Source organism: Odontomachus brunneus, unplaced genomic scaffold (assembly GCF_010583005.1).
Source record: "Odontomachus brunneus isolate Ranch 3 - 2012 unplaced genomic scaffold, Obru_v1 Obru_scaffold_049, whole genome shotgun sequence".
NCBI classification, from domain to species: Eukaryota; Metazoa; Arthropoda; class Insecta; order Hymenoptera; family Formicidae; genus Odontomachus; species Odontomachus brunneus.
In genome coordinates, this window is record NW_022639499.1 from 1,236,424 (window position 1) to 1,254,925 (window position 18,502).

Below are 18,502 nucleotides of genomic sequence, written 5' to 3' on the forward strand. Positions count from 1 at the left end.
CCCCCCAAGGGACCTTAGAATATTTCGTAAATCATTCCCTCTTAGAAGAGGCTTTTGTACGTTGAAGGCTAGCACATTTGTACATCATTTGACTGCGAAGTACTTAACTGATGCAGCTGCTGAGTAAGCGCCATAGTGCCACATTCATTCACTGTTATGATCCCCCAGATAACTTCTGCAGAAAATGCAAATCAATTTTGGAAAGACTATATTTGATCAATTGTCTATCAGAGGAACACTATAGTCCTTATTTTGAACTTTCTTTTATTGTTAAATAAAAGAACCTTCTGATTTTCTCTCCTTCGTGATCTGATTTTTTTCTTTTATTGATAAATAAAAAAGCCTTCTGATTGGCTTATAATATTTAGGACCGACTTTTCTAATCTTTGGATAAGTTAACTGGTTTCATTAATAGTTAAATCATGTCTGTTTTTTTTTTTTCAAAATTGGACAGACATATGATTGTTAACTTACTAAGAGTTTGAAAAAAAACCACTCTTACTGATAAAAGATAGTTCGAAATAAAGGTCTGTCAATATTGATATTTATACACTTACCACCAAAATAGAGACCATTGGCTGTTACCATTCTCCATTTACTTTCATAGACACCAGGTTCACTTGGACTTGACAATGTTACGCTCAATTCTGTGGTCTCTTTAGGGCCTATTGGTGGTACTGCTATACGCGTGGTACCCATCCTTTCTCCACTAATTAGCTCCAGGTGAATCCCATGTGGCCAAGCTTCCGTGCCACTGTTTTGTACACGCCATGACTTTTGGAAGTTTGTACTAGGTGGTACAGACTCCCCCTCACCAATGGTGCTGTCACATATCAGAGTCATACAGGGAACTTTGTGAGGTGACTGAAAGTCAATATAGCTGCAAATCGCTGCTTGCAGATTCCTGAAATTGAAACAGGAAAGATTGCGTCACAACAATGTTAACAATTGTAATTCCTGTTTTTCTAATGCGCTTATCATCTTACACGTCTGCTCTTTTGTTGTTCCTTGTTATGTACAAAAGATTATAAAACAAAGACAAGGTCAACATTGATTGTACTCAACAGAGCTCTGCTTTGCAAATGTTGTAAAATCTGTGAATTTGTGAATCTGTACATGCCATTAGATTCAACCGAGATTAAGAATACACACTAATCGTAGATTCAGCGATTTTACAACAGTTGCAAAACAGTTTTCTCTACTAAACACAGCTATTGTCACAGAAAATGTGAACAATACGATTCCCGTATGACACAATCTCGCGCGCCTCCGCGGTTAATGCGCTTCGCGACCGAGTCAAATTTCTGGAGACCGCCGAATTAAAAGACCCGTCTGTCTAATTCTCAGCACCGTTAATCGCCCTGAAAAGGTCTGCTCTCTCGAGCTGCACTTCTCTACACTCGCCGTCCGTCCCCTTTTCTCCAGCTCGGTTTTTTCCAAGCACGAGGATACGCTCTCGTCCCGCTCGGCAGGTGTGCACGGTGCAACACGAGTGCAGACACGAGCAACACGAGCTGGACAGACACAAGGAAAACAATATCCTCCGCGGGGGGTCGCGGTAAACATGGCGATGCAAGGTTATGTCCGTTGGCGGTCGTACACAGTAGCGAAAATGCGCACGGGAGGCCGCGAGCGCGGACGCGCATTACCAATTGTTCATCTCTAGGAAGAACGCGGCGGACGCCTCGTTCAGGTGGCTGCCGGCTAGCAGCTTCACCAGCTGCTTCACCAGGTCGTCTTTGTCCGTGGTGCCCAGACAACTGAACTGATGCAGCAAGTGATGGTCCAGATCGTTGTCGACGTTCATGGTGCACGCAGTTTCGTTGGGGCCGGCTCAACGACAATGATGCTCCATGTGACGATGCTGTCACGTTATATGGCAATGCGCCCGCGTCACCGTGTGCGCCCTTCCCGCGCCCTTGATCCTCGTCGTCGTCGCGTCGTCCTCAGTATCGAATTTTAAATGTCATTCTCCGCACGACGTTCGCCCGTGTATGCAGCACAATGCACGCACATCCGCGGTAACCAGCGACGTAGCGATTGCTGGGTGCTTGCGTGGGCGATTGACTTTTGTCTCCCCCCTCTCTCCATTTGCGCGCTGCTAAAGTTGCGCAAAATTTCCTTCCGCTCTCTCTCTCTCTCTATCTCTCTCTCTTTCTCCAGATTCTCCTTCCTCTCGATTTCCGTCTCTCTTTTCTTTGTTCCGCTAGGTTAGGTTGAATTCCTTTATTCTTTCTTGTGTTGTATTTTTATTTCGTTGGTTTGGTTCGAATTCTTCCAGTACTTTCTAAGGGTCGTATTCTTGACTAATATCGTATACGATATTTCGATAAAAGGCTATAGTATACGTAACATGAACTATAGCTTTTCATAGAAATATCGTATGCGATATTTTTCGAGAATAAGGCCCTGGATCAAGACCGGCGACACCATTCACTTGTTACATCCCTAAAAAGTACACTCGACGCGAGAAGTTGCATCATACCTCCGTGTCTCGAATGTACAGTTCGTATAGAAAACAGTGATAAGCGCTGCTTTCTCCGTGCGGCGCGTGCCACCTTGACCTTGGCGTCGTCGTGGAAGATAGAACATTTTTCTGGAAGCGCAGAATCGGCTACCTACGTCGCGATTTTGTCGCGATTGTGTACTTCTGTGTACACGTCAATGGCCATGCTAATAATTTTAATATGCCCGAAGGGCCTCATGCACGCGCGCATTTCGGGTTGCCTGCTTCAAGTGTCGCGCATGAATTTGAATGTTGGAACGAAGCAAGTGTATGAAAAAATATGTATCTTTTAAATGCAATTTCTTCAGAAGTATATGTATTTGTAGGATTCTATAAAAAATAATAATTTTATTAATAACGCAACTAATTACTTTTAATACTAACTTCATTTATCTATTTTAATTAATTTTTTAATAAAATTTTCATAAGTATATGTATATAGTTATGTGTGTGTAAAGTTTCCTCTATAAGAAATATTAGAAAATTATAATTTTATTAATAACACAACTACTTTTAGTGCTAATTTTACTTTATATTATTATTATACTTTAGTATAATTTTACTAACTTTTTGATAATAGAAATTTCTATTAGTATATACAGGGTGTCTCACACATTCCTCCGGGCATTTTGTGTGGACGTAGAACAGGTTGAGGTGAACATAAAAGTCCTATACCGTTTTGCGATATTCGCAATAATTATCGAGATATTAATTGTAGAAAATTTGTGAATGATCATGCAGGATATGGTAAATGAGTTACAATAGCGACGACTACCGTCGTGTACTTATACTTTAGGTCAAATTGAACAAAAAAGTCCTCTACCATTTTGCAAATAATCACATAGATTTTTAATTATTTATTAAAGAAGATTATTGCACGATTTTGCGTGATAATGCAATCATTTTCTTTAATAAATAATTAAAAATCTATGTGATTATTTGCAAAATGGTAGAGGACTTTTTTGTTCAATTTGACCTAAAGTATAAGTACACGACGGTAGTCGTCGCTATTATAACTCATTTACCATATCCTGCATGATCATTCACAAATTTTCTACAATTAATATCTCGATAATTATTGCGAATATCGCAAAATGTTATAGGACTTTTATGTTCACCTCAACCTGTTCTACGTCCCCACAAAATGCCCGGAGGAGAGTGTGAGACACCCTGCATATAGTTGTAGAATTCTATAAAAAGTTATAATTTTATTAACAAAGTGATTACTTTTAGTACCAACCTAGATAGCATAGAGAATTCAAAAAGAATTCAGTCGTATATTCAGCACATAATATACATAATATCAATCGTATAGCACATAATATACATAATATCACTAATATTTCCGTAATATTTCTGCGATATCGCAATTTTACGGAAATATCACTGTGATATTATGTAATATTACATGCTACGGAGATGTCATTAATTCTGAGTTAATTTTTAGATGCAAAAAGAATTCTTCAGATTTCAGTTCATTGAAAAGAATTCTTTTTGCATCTAAAAATGAACTCAGAATTGGTGAAATACGACTGAATTCTTTTTGAATTCTCTGTGCTATCCGGATAACGTTGTATAAAACATCCCAGATAGCACAGAAGTTTCAAAAAGCTTTCAGAAAGATTTCAGAAAGATCTCAGAAAGATGCAATGTTTCAGAAACATTTCTGAAAGCTTTTTGAATCTTCTGTGCTATCTGGGATGTGTCCACCTTTGTTCCTTTCGAAGGAAAAACAAAGGCAGATATATAAAGTTTGTTTTCTATTGCTAAACTGGCTGCACTAACTTGCACTTGTTCTCTCCTCCTCTTCCTTCCACTAAATCTCGACTGTGTATCTGCTTCTTTTTCAGTTTCGTGTACATTAGTTCAGCGATAAAAGAAGCAAAATGTGTGATTTGACTGTCGATCTGCTTATTACTCCGACCCTGAGCGTTTTACGGATAGAATTGGTGAACTTGAGAGCGACACACACACTGCACTTTCGTGTGCACGCGGGGCGCACGCGGGGCGCACGCGAGGTGCACGCGCGCGGCGCGACGAGGGAATGGCGGCGCGTCGGTCAGTGCGCGCGCGGCGCGGGACAGTCGACGTACGAAATAAACGAGCGGCGCGCACCGCGCGCGATCCGCGTAGAGACGCTCCGAAAGCGCTCGATCGCGACGAGAAAAATCGACGAAGCTCACTTCCGAAGCGTGTCCCGCGCCGGTCGTGCGCGATAACGTCGATCGAGGCAGGCGAATCCACGTGAATCGCGATGGTGGAGCGCGTTTGAAGGATAAGCGCCGTCCCCATTCAATTCGATCTCGAAGGAGGAAGCCGAGAGTGTGCTCGCCGGGGGCTGATTGAAATACTCGCGTCTTGTCCGACGATGATCGTTCCGATTAACAATCCGTCGAAACAGAAAGAGAAAGTATAGTTCGTGCGTCGGGATAACGTGCGAGGGGAACAAATCGAGACATTGAGGGAGAAGCGTCGAGGTACCACAAAGTTTCCTAAACGCCAATCGATTCCCTCCGCAAATGTGCTTGCACCGTGAAATCTGTATCGGCTCTTGTCGCACGGAAATGTCAACAGGGCGATAGTCCGTCAATTAGGAGCCGAGGATTACGTCCTCCGCTTATTTTTTCCGACGACTCGCTTCCTGACGGACATCCGTCCCGCAAAGTTGAGTCCTTCGATAATTCGTCGAATTCATTCTGCAACAATTCGGCTCGTCGATTCGCTTCAAATCCGCGGTTTTCCGGCGCGACTTTCCACTCAGTTTTGCCGGCCACTTATTTTTTGCAGGGCAGGATCTCGCCCCGCCGAGATTTTTCGCGTCCGTCGAGAACTCAGGAGCCAGCGGGATGATCGGGCCGTCATCGGGGGCTGCCGGCGACATGACGGACGGCCAGTGCCAAGCGGTGCCATCCAAGCGCAAGATTTTCGACGACCTGGACATCGACAGTTTCTGCGAGGAGGTTTGCCACACGAGCCGCAAGCGTTATCTTCAGAAATTGGAGACACCGGTGGAGTTGGTGGCGTCCAACGAGATCATCACCGACGCGGCTCTGTTCTCGCCGATGTCCGCCGAGGAAGCCGTCGAAGACTCGCCAGTTGCGCGTCTTGAAGTGCTGCTGGTGAACGGTACCAACTGCACCTGGACGACCGTGTCCGAGCTGGAGCAGCAGGAACAGCAACAACAGCAACAGCAGCAACAGAATCTAGAGCTTTTGACGCCTTCGTCGTCGTCCGTGTCGTCGTCATCATCGTCGTCCATGTCCATTTCCTCGTCGGTCTCTTCCTGCGCGGAGCGTCACCGGCAACAAACATTTCAGCAAGCCTATATCGTCGAACAGACGCATTATCAGCCAACGGTGTCGGTGAATTATTGGGAAACAGTCGCCGAACCAACGGTTGCTGCTCCGAGTGTGCAACAAAGTAAGGACACGGCAAACAGCCATCATAATCAGCATCAGCCACAGCAGCAATTTGAAGACCAAGAGAATGGGAATCTGTCGTGGTTGTTGGACTTCAAGTTGGACTCCTTCATCGAAGCCGCGGACGACAAGACGAGCGTGGGATCCGCGATGGTGAAGGACAATCATTGTGGTAAGAAGAGTGCGGAACGTTCCAGTAAACGTGAACGTTTCAGTAAATGCCGAAGTCGAAAGTTCATTACGATCAAAAGAAATTCAAAAGAAAGATTTAAATTTAGAAATAAATTTAGATGTATACTTAATTTAAGTTTTAGAAGTTTCAATTTAAGTTTAAATTATTTTATTTAAATCAGAAAAAAGATAAATCATAGAAAAATTTAAGAAGAATATTGTGTTGAAAAGAATTGTAGACATTTTTTATGAATCTTAATCAAAAGTATATTTGAATCAGAAAAAATATAAATTATAGAAAAATTTAAAAATTTTTAGAAAGGATTTCATAATTTTTTAATGAATCTTAATTAGAATTTTAATTTTCTAAGTCACAAACGCGACAATCGGAAAACATGGGCGCGCAACATTTTCCTGTTTGAATCAATATCAGATGTAAAAGTGCAGTACATAATACGTGCAACTTGTTAACGAACTTCACAGTTTTGCAGCTAATTGTACATTTTCAGGCGCCAAAAGCAAACCAAGTGGACGATCGCACGGCTCTAATTACACCAGCGACGTCAGAAGAGGACACAGCAATCATGAGAGCTCATCGGTGTATCGGCAGGATTCGAATCAGACGACTTATCCCGCTAACGGGATCGACAATCGGAATCTTGCATCTTCGCGATCCAACGGGCTGAAGAAGCCACCCTTCACCTACACGGAATTAATAGAGCACGCTCTTCAGGAGAGAGGCGAGCTCACAGTCTCCGCCATTTATCAATGGATCTCGTAAGTCATCAACAAGAACTTATTCTGTCGCTATTATTCACAAAACTTTAGCCTTTCCTTTGCTTTCTCACGTGCGACGGTTCGCCGATAATATTACTGATAGCCGGTGTGATTAACAATTAGAATCTTCACGCTTTTCCGTTACAGTTACAATCTTCTGCGGTTATTTTTATCTTCTTTTCTCTGTTCTTGTCTCGAATTTCTTCAATTCCTCTCGCTCTTCCACAAATCCCCTTCTTATAAAATTCTTCTCTCAAATTCTTAGACAAAAATAACAATTTAGGAAATATTATAAAGCTAAAAAAAGAGAATTGTGCTATAAGAGAAGAAAAATATATACAGGATACTCGGATTAGGACGCCCGGTGTCTTTCTTATTTATGTATCGGCCGCGTATACAGGAAGTTTTCTACGAATTTGCACGAACGTGGCCCGCGTCGATGCGCGGGGCGGATCGACGCCGGGGGTGGACTTCTGGATGGTACCCGTTGGTACCACTGCCCCCGTTGCTTGGCACCACCTGGTACTGACTCCTCACCCTTCGCTACTCGTTACAGCCCTCACACGAATGCGCACAATTTACTGCTCCTGTGCTTTCACCTGTTCGATCGCGCGAGCTCCTTGGAAAGAGCGTGTATAGATCATCCAGACTGCGTAGAACCGCTCGAATAATTGAGTCATAAGAACCATCAAACAGCTCCGCGAAGACCGACACAAATTCAGAAGCATATTAAAATGACGTCACGAATCTAACGCTCTTGCTCGTGGCAGAATTCGATAGAATTGTAATTATCGGGCGCGATATTAAAACGATCGAATGCATTTAGAGCGCACATTCTTTCTCAGACAGCGCAAATGTCTGTGAACTATGTCTTCACAATAGTTTATACTCTGTTCAAACACAACAAACCAGATCGTTAGAATAGAGCTTGCGTGTGAATCTAAATCTAACTTTAAATTACTAACGAGAAATCGGCCGTTTAGAGACAGTTAAAGGATCTAAAACAATCAAAATGTCTTTTAGACATCTTATTAAAGACGTCTCGTGCTTGAAACTTGCCTCAAATTAGATACGCGGGCCTGTATTAATATATAGTTGTTACTTAAAACTTGAGATATCTATTTAGATTTTTCCTCAAAATTAGATCCATTTCTTAGTTGAATTATATATGTAATTCCTTTTCCTTCCAATTGTATATGTATAATTATATATCTGTAATCGTGATTCAATAGAAAAAACTTCATCTAACTCTGAATTAAAATCTGTGTGTAAAATCTCACATGGGACAAATTTCAATAACTATTAATACGGAATTCAGATTTGAATCGAGTTAGATGAGTTTAGTTGATTCGCGATTATAAATATAATATAATATATTATAAATATAATATAATGTCATATGTATTACCATATATTTACATAATTGAAATGAAAAGCTCAATTTTATTAATTGTAAAACTTTATATTTCTTATGTCAGACTGAGATTGCAGATTGACTTTTATCTTGCTCAAGTTTAATTCTGAATTTAGATGAGTATCTCGAGTGAAATAAGACTCAAGGGAGGATTGTTAATATGGATATTAGATGTGTCTTCTTTAGTTAATTCGCGATTATAAATTTAATGTCACATATATTATCATAATGTCACATATATTATCATATAATTACATGATTGAAATTAAAAGCTCAATTTTGTTAATTATAAAACTCCTTTTAAGTTAATTGTAAAACTCTACATTTTTTGTCAGATTGAGATTGCAAATTGCTTTTATTTCGCTCAACTTTAATTCTGAATTTAGATGAGTATCTCAAGTGAGACAAGATTCAATGCAGGGCTGTTAATATGAATGTTAGACGTTTATGCTGTCTGGATTACGATAACTCTAATGATTCTGAGAATATTTTTTTTGGTTCTCATTTGGTTACCATGTATTTACGATACGACGTTAGGAAGAGAGCGATTTGTTGAATTGCTCACAAGTGACAACACTTGCCGGCGATCATCGTGACCAGCGGAGCGGGTAAACACGCCATTTAGCATTTCAAATACACCCTCGACTCGCCTTTCGCCTCGCAGTCTTCCACAAAACCCCGTGGAATTAATCGCAGGGGTGCGTAACGCACCGTGACATCGATGCGAGCAGGTGAAGGAAATTGGTTTCGCAGGGATGTAAATTGCTGCTGCGCATTTTTCACGTGTAACGCCCCTAATCGTCCCAAACGCTTCTGGCTCGCCCCTTTGAAAAAGGTTTTTCTTTCTTTGCCAGGAATATTACTGGATATCACATATAACAATGCAAGATGATTTTTGACGAAAATACAAATTACAATATCGACGCATTGTATTTATAATACAATGACGTCTGACGTTTTTTTTTCATATGTGTGACATAAAAAATATAAATATATATATTATATAAACAACTATAAATATGTATTGTATAAATAACTGTATGAATAAGTTGTATAAATATAATAGAGCATCATTTGTCTAATTTTTAGCGAGCATTTCCCGTATTACAAGAGCAACGATGATCGTTGGAAAAATTCTGTCCGACATAATCTCTCGATAAATCCACATTTCCGAAAAGGATCGAAAGCGCCTCATGGAGCCGGTCATTTATGGGCGATCGCGAATCGCAACGATTGCAGCCCTCGTCCGCTCGCTGTCAACGGCTTAACTGCGATACCTACGCGACAGGCTACGAAACACGACAGCAATGAATCCGGGAGAAACGAAAGCATCGTCAGGTAAGGAAAAAAGCGATTGCTCGTCGACATTACAAAATTTCTTTGCGGACTAATATTCTCCGTTATTGTTGTTTTACAAATCGACATTATACAGCGAAATTATCGCGATGGACGAAGTGGAGGCTGCGACGGCGAGCATCACACAGCAGAATTCCGAGGAGGAGACCGATAGTATTCTGAATTCCGTGACGCTCGAGCATTCCGCCGAGCAGATACTCAATGGTATAAAGCGCGAGGTGGAGGTGCAATATCTGGTTCCCATGATGGTGACCAGCAATGATCACGATGGGAATCAGCAAAGCCAGCAAACCGCGCAAACAGAACTTCAGTGTCCCTTCAAGGAAAGCGGTAGGGATTAAGGCTCTTATTCTGAAAATATTTTTATCAATGAAAATACCTCTGAATGTGCTTATAAACCAATCTCAGCAGACTCATAAATCATATTTAGAGGAGTTTTTATTAATAAAAAATAAGAATTCAGAATAAAGGCTGTAATATCACTTTGTTTATAAATCTCATAAACGGAGAAGATATTATATAGTTTTTTTGAGATAAATTTGTTTCAATTTTTCTAGTAGTGTAGGAATAAAGCTTATCTTACTAAGGAGTTCCTTAGTAGATTTTATTAATTTGTAATTAAAATTGTGACTTATGTAGAGATAAATTATCTTATATATGGGAAGAATTTTATAGTTATTTTCTTTAGACCTTATTTCTAATTTTTTAAATTAATCTTCTAATTTTTATAATTACTTTAAGATTTTGTAATCAAAGAATATATTTTGCTTTATTCCTTCGTTTTATACGCACTATTTATATTTTAAAAACTATAGTTCATATTATTAAAAAATTTATCGTTAACATAGTTAACAAAAAAAAAACATCACTATGTTAAAATAGTACATTTTTAATAGATTACATTTTCTAAAATATAATGAATGCATATAAAACGGAAGGATAATAAATTAAGATAGAATGCTCATATATTCTCTGGTTACCAAGCTTTATAATAACTATAAAATATTCTAAAATTAAAAAATAAACCCATTAATAACTAAAGGAAGAAATAAAAACTAAAAAAAAAACTAAAAAAAAAAAGAATTATAAAATATTCTCTGTGTGCAAGTTAATTTATCTCTACATAAGTATTCAGAAGCACTTTCAATTCCCAATTAATAGAAATCCACGAGTCTAACGAGTCCACGAGTCTAGTTCAAAGTACTACAAAGATCAAAAGATGCGCGCATATATGAAGTAGAATTCGTGTAATTTTCAGACTTTCTGAATCCAGTGTCTAAGGAAGTCGTCGCCGAAGAATGCGGCCTCATCAGCGAAGGCTACCTCGTCACAGATCTGAATCCGAACACTTTGGGATTGAATGTGGTGGATCCCGAGCTCATAGGATCCGAGAATCTCTTCGGCGAAGAGCTGAGCTTCCAGTTTTACGAACTGACGTCGCCGTCTCAGCTACAATCGGCCTGACACACGGAGAATAACAAAGTACGCTTTATCGTGATCGACGAGTTGCAATTACAAAACACTCGGCCGCGCGTCGATAACGACGAGCTGGTGGTTCGCACCACTGATGAAATCGAGAGGAACGCTTCGGAGCACGGGAGCTCACAAAGGAGGTCTTCCGTCGATAGCAATCCGAACAACGAGACGTCTTGCATGACGATGAAGAGCTGATCTTGCTCGAATCGTTCCGTCAAAAAGTTTTTACAATGACACTGTTTGAGGATGTTCGATTATTTTAGTCGATGCGGCTGCTAGAATAGTTATACAAGTTCACTGATAAGCTTAATGGAATGGATAACGAGTCAAACACGTGCAAGTACGAGAAAATCATGTCTCTCCGGATGATAGAACGAAATGCAAATGCGACCTAGTTCCGCGGTTCACAGCGACAGAACGCGGTGCGACGCGATTTATAACAAACGACATAACTGCATAATCGTCCAATTGTGTGCCTGATTACGTGTCTTAAAGAGAGCGCCATTTATCTCGACGATGCATTAGAATAATTTCTTCTAGTCCTTTCGAAACACAGTGTGTAATGTTTTTGTATTAGTAAAGAAAGTATGATATTTACTATTATGTGTGTATATTGTCCCTGACATCTGTGTCGCACTTGCGAGTAAATGTGAGGAACTTATTGGCAAGTTTCTATTGCAAAAAAGAAAGAGCTTCTGCAACGAAATGAGAGAGAGAATTTGGATATCTTTTGATCACAGTTTCGCGAGATGTCTCGTGATCGCTAATTGCTTAAATAAAATGTAAAGAAAAAGCATTACGACTTAATTATGTGTTGCTCGTTACGCTTACAGTTAGCTTGAAGAGAATTGCATCTGAATAGGAACTGATAAATTGCGTCTTTATTAACTATGATTAAGATACATTTTACGTTATACCTTAAGTTACTATTCTGTCGACTTCTTGGAATCTTGATCATCTTCTTTCTTGGTTGTTTCTTCTCCAAATTCTTGTACCTGTTTATGCACCATGAGCGCCAATCTGTCACTCCTTGCTTTCTTCTTAGCCTCCTTCTTTTTCTTCTTTTCCTCTTTCTCTTTTTGCTCCAGCATCTCCTTAAATCTGTTGTCATAAGGTGAGATGTTAAAGCCAAAGTGTCTCCTAACTTCCTCCACCAAACGTTCCTTGCGTATTCTTGCATTCTGCATATCAGTTTTCTTCTTCTCAATCTTTGCGTTTAATTCTGCTGTCCATTGATCCATCTTTGCCAGTTTTGCGAGTATTTCATTTTCTCTGCAAATATGTTATACACTATAATATATATATATGTCCACCATCATATCTATATATGTCATCAATTATATAAGAATCTGATAACTCATATCTAACTAACAAGAAGTCTGTTCTCTTTAGATGAATCAAGTTGCATTTTTGTCTTTAAAGCAAAACAAGTATATAACTTCATCCTAAAGAGAATAAGAACTTCCAGTTCCAATACAATACTAGTTTAACCAAAAAATAAACAGGTTTAAGAAATTTATTTTTAAATAGACAGCACTTTTTGCTATTGGAGTGAAACAAAAGGTTTTTTTTTTTTTAGCTAAACAAATGCTGGACTAGAACTTTGTTTCTATTTCCTTCAATGCTAGACTATATACTTGTTTCAAAAAGACAAAAACCTAGTTTATCTAAAAGGAACAAACATAAGTATACGTCCAGTGTTGAAAGAAAAAGCAACAAAGTTCCAGGATAGCGTTAATTCAGTTAAAAAGAACAGGTCTTAGTATATCATGGCCAGCAGAAAAATACCTTTTCATCATCTGTACAGCCTTTTGCTTACGTGCCTCTTCTATCTCCTTCCACCTTTCCTGAAGGGACAATGGAAACATGACTCTCTCATATTCCTGAGCATCTTCGACCTCTTCCATGGTCGGCCAAACGAATCCTGCTGGCTCGTCAATGGCTTTCAACCCATACCTACCTAGTATACGCTTCTTGTACTTCACTGTGTTGTGATACCAGTCGTGTGCAGTGTCATAAGGGCGCAGGTCCATGAGGATGTTCCTGTGCGATTGGTTGAGCCGGGATTTGTTCCGCTTCCTGGCGATCTCTTCTCGAAGCTGTTCATTATCCACTTTGTCAAAGATTGGCTTCTCGTCGGCAGAGGTTATGTCGACAACCTCATCCTTTGACTTCGTCGATTCTGTGGCGAAGAACCGTCTCGCGCAGACAATTTGAAATCCAACGCTTCGATGACTGACGACATTGCAGATTTGTCTCAAACGCATTGTGTCAACGTCAATTTGTCGTCTGACATTCACATGTACGATCACTGTACGGTTGAAGTTAGGTTAGGTTAGTTGCGTATATGTGGTGCATATTCTCATTCCGTATGACGTAATTCGTTTAGTTCAGCTACATCTGAGGCCAAATGCAGATGGCATTATAGGTAAGAATACAAGGTAAAATATTGCGCATCATAGAGGCGGAAGTAGAACCAATCACAAAGTTGCCGCAAATATACTAACCTAACGTGACGTCTGATGAGGGCAACCATTGGGTTTTTTCAATTTGCGGCAATTTTCTGATTGGTAGCTACTGCGCATTCACCGGAATAAATTATCTTGTATTCTTACACCATTGATGGCACTGCAAACCAACGTCCAATTTTTACAAAAGCATGTTTGAACCTGGACTTGGCGTATCTAGAAGGGAAGAAGAGGTTATTTTACGTTCAATGTTGATGTAAATAATTACGTGGACGTAAACAACAATTATAATGGGTCGTCTCTTGGAGGTAATACAAATTACTTAAAGATTTGAATTATAGGATAAGATAAATATTTAGGATAAGAGGTAATTATAAGGATAATAGTAAGATGTAGGTATGTGAATGAATGAATAAGATAGATGAAATGTAAGTCAAGTGTCTTTTTGACATTATAGAGCTGAAGTAATAAAATTAAATTATACACTTAAAGATTTGAAAATTTATTAATATTTAATTGTTCTAAAGTATTATTTTTATAATTGTTCTAAATGCAGTTGCCAGAAGAAGGAGTTGAAAACAAAACGTTTGTTTTCTTGGATGAGGGGCACACTTTGGGAAATGCTCTCAGATATGTAATATCTCAATAGTATGTATTACAAAAATTCTATGAATAATGAATATTTAAACATATGTATTGTGCATTAAAGAATACTCGATTTAATACAAAATCTTGTTTTGCAGCCCTGAAGTAACCATGTGTGGCTATACTATTGAACACCCAGCAGAATCAAGAATGCTCTTAAGAATTCAAACAAATGGTGGAAATGTATATGAACTATTAAAACAGGGTCTCGAAGATCTTGGGAAAATGTGTGATCATACTATAGAAACATTCGATAAAGCGTATATAAAATATGAATCTTCACAAGATGCTAAAAGCATTGGGCTTGAAAGCCCGTGATATTGTTATTATATTTTAGATATGTAGATAATATATTGTTTTTCTAAGAAAATAAAAAAGCTACTAATAAAACCTTGACATTTTAATTAAATGTTAAATTAATGGATGAAAAAAGAAGCATACATTTCATTTTTTTTTTGGAATATAAGCTTGTATAAAAGGAGAATGTGTTTCTGTTATTGAATATTTTATTATTTATATTAACGTACTGAATATGAATGCAATAATAGTTATAATTATATCAAAGAAAATATGATTTGTATGCAATTATCATTTTAACCTGTACATCAGTAATATACTAAAATACTGATACTAATATATATTAAATATTATAGAAATATTTGATATAAAATGTAAATATAAAATGAAAAATATAAATATATCTTCACAAGATATTGTTGAAAGCACGTGATATTTTTATTATGTTTTAGAGATATGTAATGTTTTCCCTAAAAAAATAAAAAAGTTACTAATAAAAAGATTCGATGTCTCAATTAGATGCATTAATGGATGTATAAAAAACATTTTCTCTTTCCATTATAAATTCATATAAAAATAACTTATGTTCCTATTATAGAATATCTTATCATCTATATTAAAATATATAACACATGAACTTTCGAGGAGTTGGATGATAGAAGGGGAACAATCACAAGACCGATTTTTTAAATTTTCAAGAAGTTCTCATGAAAGCCGGATGTTTATTTACGCAACGTCAGCTGCTCTCGTGCTTCCCTTATGATTCTTCGACAAGAAGTCTGCAAACTCTTGGTACGGCGCTTTAGCCAAAGCCTGTTCTTTCCACAAGTCTGGTGTCAGGTAAGCGTACGTCTTGGCTATTGCAGCGTAAGTAGCTTTGGCGAAATTGCCGAGCGTGCAGGTAGAGCCTCGGGCAGAGGTGTAGCAGTCTTCGATACCAGCCATTTGAAGCAACTTCTTGGGAACTGGTGCGGAAACGATGCCAGTACCTCTAGGCGCCGGGATCAAACGCACTTGTACAGAGCCACATTTACCGGTGACCTTGCAGGGCACCGTGTGCGGCTTGCCGATCTTATTACCCCAGTAGCCACGTCGTACCGGCACTACCGACAGCTTGGCTAGGATGATGGCGCCGCGAATAGCAGTGGCTACTTCTTTGGAGCACTTTACTCCCAATCCAATGTGACCGTTGCTGTCTCCAATAGCAACGAAAGCCTACAAAATATTTTAAACATTTTTGTTGGAATTGCATAATTGAGATTAATTTATTAATATTTCATATTCTGTCTTCACATGTGAATCTCACATGTTATAATGAGCTGAATTTTCTAATTACCTTGAAACGAGTACGTTGACCTGCCCTGGTCTGTTTTTGTACAGGCATGATCTTTAATACTTCGTCCTTGAGATCTGCTCCCAGGAACTTGTCAATGATCTCATATTCCTTGATGGGTAAGGAGAATAGATAAATATGTTCCAGGGATTGAATTTTGCCCTCCTTGACCAAACGACCAAGTTTGGTGACAGGAACCCATTCTTTGCTATCTTCCTTGCCGCGACCGCGACCTCGTCCTCGACCTCTCCCTCCACGTCCTCTGCCTCTTAATCCTCCACGATCACCTCCACGAGAGCCAAAACCTCCACGGAAACCTCCACGAGCGGCTGGAGCAGCGTCCGCCATTCTATGATCAAATAAAATATTGTATTATAAATATCATCATATTGACATCGAGTTTTACAAAAGATTCTATTTTGTATAGATTTCATGTGTTATTATGTTATATACATTTATATATATTACACATATGTTTGTCATTATATATAATTATATGCTTATTTATATAAGTTGTATATATAGTAATGATTGAGTGTAACATTATGATAGTATGTTTAATGAATTAATAGCAACCAGTTGATATGGTAATTGCAGCATTATTATACTAGCAGAAAAATACAAAATCGTTAATTATTAAACACTGAATATATGCTAAAATTAAATAATATAATACAGTAATACGATTGTCGATTCTGGATAATTAACAGCACAAAGTTTAAAACATATCTGATACAACTCTTTATAAAACCTAACCGAAAAATGACGCCACGTGGCACAAAATGAAATGTTTTAACTCGTGGCGAATTTTCCTAAGAGATCGTTCGTATTTAATTTGCATTGCATATTTAAACAAAAAGGATACAGAATTGTGACAACTATAATTGTGCGGGAAAAATTGAAAAATTGTCGAAGTTCTACTTACGCTACTTCTTGCTTGCCTGGCTTCTGATTAGTCACCACCGCGTTTGCCGGAGCTCACCGCATGTATGGAATCTCATGCAGGATTCACACTGTGTTCGATGTCCGACATACGATGTTTGATATCCAATAAAAGAATAGCTTTCCAATGGAGAATTGAATTCTATATTAGAAAGCTGTTCTCCTATTGGATATCGGACGTCGTACGTCGGACTCGGGCGCGGTGTGAATCCTGCATTAGGGTGGTCAGAGAGAAACCTGAGAGCGGCCACGCCATACGTTTTGGCTAACACCGATTTTCGCTGTTCGATGCGCCATCTGCATCTATTTTTGAGGTGGAACTACGTTCCTTACGCCCATTTTCAAATGCTGCCGATAAAATGTCGATTTGTGTGTCCATTCTATGCCCATTTTCTGGCGATTCGTGCTAAGCGCATAATTGCGTAGTTAAGAACATGGACAACCCCTGGCAAATTTGCCCATATTGGTGTACACATTCGGTCTTTCTAATGACTATTAACAATAAATTTTCCTCAAAAAGGATATTTTAAAAACATTCAATGAAATTTTTATCTTTTAAATGTTTTGTGTTAATTTTTCGATGGATATATGTATAAATATTAATTTATTTTATTATTTCTTTACATCTTATTTCTTTATTAGATCTTATTTCATCTTGTTTCTTATCACCTTATTTCTTTAAATATAATTTCCGAATATAATGTATCATCTCGGGTAAACGTTGTACATGGGATTGTATCACAGATAACAGACGCGTATGATTTTATTGGAAGACGAGTGCACATTAATTATTTAAAGTTTATTCAGCCTTTTCACATGCAATTGACATACGTGACAGTACATATTAAGTCCTATTATTTATCTTATCAATTAGACCTAAACTATATGTAAACCGTAGAATGGTGGACGCTGCTCCAGCCGCTCGTGAAGGTTTGCGTAGAAGTTTTGGCGCGCTCTCCTCTCTCTCTTTCTCTCTCATGGAACAGGAGATGACCGTGGAAGATTTAAAAGATAAAGGACATGGAGGAAGAGAAGTAGAAGACGAGGTCGTAGTCGTGGCAAAGAAGACAGCAGAGTGGATTCCTGTCACTAAGCTGAGCCATTTGGTCAAAGAGGATAAAATTTAATCTCTGGAACATATCAATCTCTTCTCTTTATCCATAAAGGAGTACGAGATTATCGACAAGTTTCTGGGAGCAGATCTCAACGAAGTGCTGAAAATCATACCCGTACAAAAACAGATTAGGTCAACATACTCGTTTCAAGGTAATTGGAAATTTCAGTTTATCATTATAAGATTCATGAGTGAAGACAAAATATAAAATATAAATAAATTAATCTCAATTATGCAATTGCAACAGAAATGCATTAAAATATTTTGTAGGCTTTCGTTGCCACTGGAGACAACAATGGAATTCACATTGAATTGAGAATAAAACATTACCGATTCATGTCGGATGAGGCGTCACGTTTTTTGTACGAAAGTATCTCTTGAAAATCCGCTCAATCATCGATTGATCTGATGGGTCGCTGACAATGCGATTCACGTAGAAGCCAAAGAAGAATGTTAAAATCCCCCACAATATTACACGCCATGATATAGCCATGTCTCTCAATTGAAACGATTGCAACAATCTTGCGCTAGAAGAAACAGTTACGTTTATAGGAGAAATCAAAGCATAATCAAGATAAAGAATA

The 18,502-nt window shown here is 38.5% G+C and overlaps 6 protein-coding genes and 1 pseudogene across 14 annotated transcripts in view; 3 read left to right on the plus strand and 4 right to left on the minus strand.

The window, feature by feature from the left end:
• Nucleotides 1-6: 6 nt before the first annotated feature.
• Nucleotides 7-2,321, minus strand: LOC116845160 (protein ILRUN). Of its 2 annotated transcripts, none has more exons than XM_032817536.1 (3): nucleotides 1,650-2,321; nucleotides 558-904; nucleotides 7-175 (listed from the first exon to the last, which is right to left on the minus strand). In XM_032817536.1, the coding sequence occupies exons 1-3, from the start codon at nucleotides 1,805-1,807 to the stop codon at nucleotides 69-71; spliced, it is 612 nt and encodes a 203-aa protein (XP_032673427.1). In that variant the 5' UTR covers nucleotides 1,808-2,321; the 3' UTR covers nucleotides 7-68. The 2 variants fall into 2 exon arrangements, with proteins under 2 accessions (XP_032673427.1, XP_032673428.1); XM_032817537.1 differs by lacking the exon at nucleotides 1,650-2,321 and adding an exon at nucleotides 987-1,339.
• Nucleotides 2,322-4,485: 2,164 nt separating this feature from the next.
• LOC116845157 (defective pharyngeal development protein 4-like) lies at nucleotides 4,486-11,898 on the plus strand. Of its 2 annotated transcripts, XM_032817532.1 has the most exons (6): nucleotides 4,486-4,983; nucleotides 5,294-6,097; nucleotides 6,606-6,873; nucleotides 9,377-9,625; nucleotides 9,720-9,973; nucleotides 10,902-11,107. In XM_032817532.1, the coding sequence occupies exons 2-6, from the start codon at nucleotides 5,353-5,355 to the stop codon at nucleotides 11,105-11,107; spliced, it is 1,722 nt and encodes a 573-aa protein (XP_032673423.1). In that variant the 5' UTR covers nucleotides 4,486-4,983; nucleotides 5,294-5,352. The 2 variants fall into 2 exon arrangements, with proteins under 2 accessions (XP_032673423.1, XP_032673424.1); XM_032817533.1 differs by lacking the exon at nucleotides 4,486-4,983 and having other exon boundaries at nucleotides 5,353-6,097; nucleotides 10,902-11,898.
• An 82-nt stretch (nucleotides 11,899-11,980) lies between these two features.
• LOC116845159 (growth arrest and DNA damage-inducible proteins-interacting protein 1) lies at nucleotides 11,981-13,500 on the minus strand. Its single transcript, XM_032817535.1, has 2 exons — nucleotides 12,908-13,500; nucleotides 11,981-12,391 (listed from the first exon to the last, which is right to left on the minus strand). Exons 1-2 carry the CDS (start codon nucleotides 13,384-13,386, stop codon nucleotides 12,046-12,048), a joined length of 825 nt encoding a protein of 274 aa, XP_032673426.1. The 5' UTR covers nucleotides 13,387-13,500; the 3' UTR covers nucleotides 11,981-12,045.
• A 225-nt stretch (nucleotides 13,501-13,725) lies between these two features.
• LOC116845161 (probable DNA-directed RNA polymerases I and III subunit RPAC2) lies at nucleotides 13,726-14,645 on the plus strand. Its single transcript, XM_032817538.1, has 3 exons — nucleotides 13,726-13,895; nucleotides 14,144-14,235; nucleotides 14,331-14,645. Exons 1-3 carry the CDS (start codon nucleotides 13,878-13,880, stop codon nucleotides 14,548-14,550), a joined length of 330 nt encoding a protein of 109 aa, XP_032673429.1. The 5' UTR covers nucleotides 13,726-13,877; the 3' UTR covers nucleotides 14,551-14,645.
• Nucleotides 14,646-15,211: 566 nt separating this feature from the next.
• Nucleotides 15,212-16,995, minus strand: LOC116845158 (40S ribosomal protein S2). The gene is made up of 3 exons (XM_032817534.1): nucleotides 16,788-16,995; nucleotides 15,866-16,211; nucleotides 15,212-15,744 (listed from the first exon to the last, which is right to left on the minus strand). Exons 2-3 carry the CDS (start codon nucleotides 16,208-16,210, stop codon nucleotides 15,256-15,258), a joined length of 834 nt encoding a protein of 277 aa, XP_032673425.1. The 5' UTR covers nucleotide 16,211; nucleotides 16,788-16,995; the 3' UTR covers nucleotides 15,212-15,255.
• Nucleotides 16,996-17,588: 593 nt separating this feature from the next.
• LOC116845069 (intracellular protein transport protein USO1-like) overlaps nucleotides 17,589-18,502 on the minus strand; it is a 29,350-nt gene continuing 28,436 nt past the window's right edge. For all 7 annotated transcript variants that reach the window (XM_032817345.1, XM_032817348.1, XM_032817344.1 and 4 more), the window contains 2 exons: nucleotides 18,249-18,445; nucleotides 17,589-18,018 (listed from right to left, as the gene is read on the minus strand). In XM_032817345.1, the coding sequence (XP_032673236.1) occupies nucleotides 18,253-18,445 (193 nt within the window). In that variant the 3' untranslated portion in view covers nucleotides 17,589-18,018; nucleotides 18,249-18,252. The remainder of the gene's footprint in view (nucleotides 18,019-18,248; nucleotides 18,446-18,502) is intronic.
• Nucleotides 17,679-18,239, plus strand: LOC116845191 (annotated as a pseudogene).

What these genes read in the sequence shown, in the direction of transcription:
- LOC116845160 (XM_032817536.1), bottom strand. Translation starts at nt 1,807, where the DNA reads ATGAACGTCGACAACGATCTGGACCATCACTTGCTGCATCAGTTCAGT. An exon ending in TTCCTAGAGATGAACAATTG is followed by an intron (nt 905 to 1,649) that starts GTAATGCGCGTC and finishes TTTCAATTTCAG; the next exon opens with GAATCTGCAAGCAGCGATTT. An exon ending in CAATGGTCTCTATTTTGGTG is followed by an intron (nt 176 to 557) that starts GTAAGTGTATAA and finishes CATTTTCTGCAG; the next exon opens with AAGTTATCTGGGGGATCATA.
- LOC116845157 (XM_032817532.1), top strand. Translation starts at nt 5,353, where the DNA reads ATGATCGGGCCGTCATCGGGGGCTGCCGGCGACATGACGGACGGCCAG. An exon ending in GCCATTTATCAATGGATCTC is followed by an intron (nt 6,874 to 9,376) that starts GTAAGTCATCAA and finishes TCTAATTTTTAG; the next exon opens with CGAGCATTTCCCGTATTACA. An exon ending in GTGTCCCTTCAAGGAAAGCG is followed by an intron (nt 9,974 to 10,901) that starts GTAGGGATTAAG and finishes TGTAATTTTCAG; the next exon opens with ACTTTCTGAATCCAGTGTCT.
- LOC116845159 (XM_032817535.1), bottom strand. Translation starts at nt 13,386, where the DNA reads ATGCGTTTGAGACAAATCTGCAATGTCGTCAGTCATCGAAGCGTTGGA. An exon ending in GCTGTACAGATGATGAAAAG is followed by an intron (nt 12,392 to 12,907) that starts GTATTTTTCTGC and finishes ACATATTTGCAG; the next exon opens with AGAAAATGAAATACTCGCAA.
- LOC116845161 (XM_032817538.1), top strand. An exon ending in AGATATGTAATATCTCAATA is followed by an intron (nt 14,236 to 14,330) that starts GTATGTATTACA and finishes CTTGTTTTGCAG; the next exon opens with CCCTGAAGTAACCATGTGTG.
- LOC116845158 (XM_032817534.1), bottom strand. Translation starts at nt 16,210, where the DNA reads ATGGCGGACGCTGCTCCAGCCGCTCGTGGAGGTTTCCGTGGAGGTTTT. An exon ending in GTCAACGTACTCGTTTCAAG is followed by an intron (nt 15,745 to 15,865) that starts GTAATTAGAAAA and finishes AATATTTTGTAG; the next exon opens with GCTTTCGTTGCTATTGGAGA.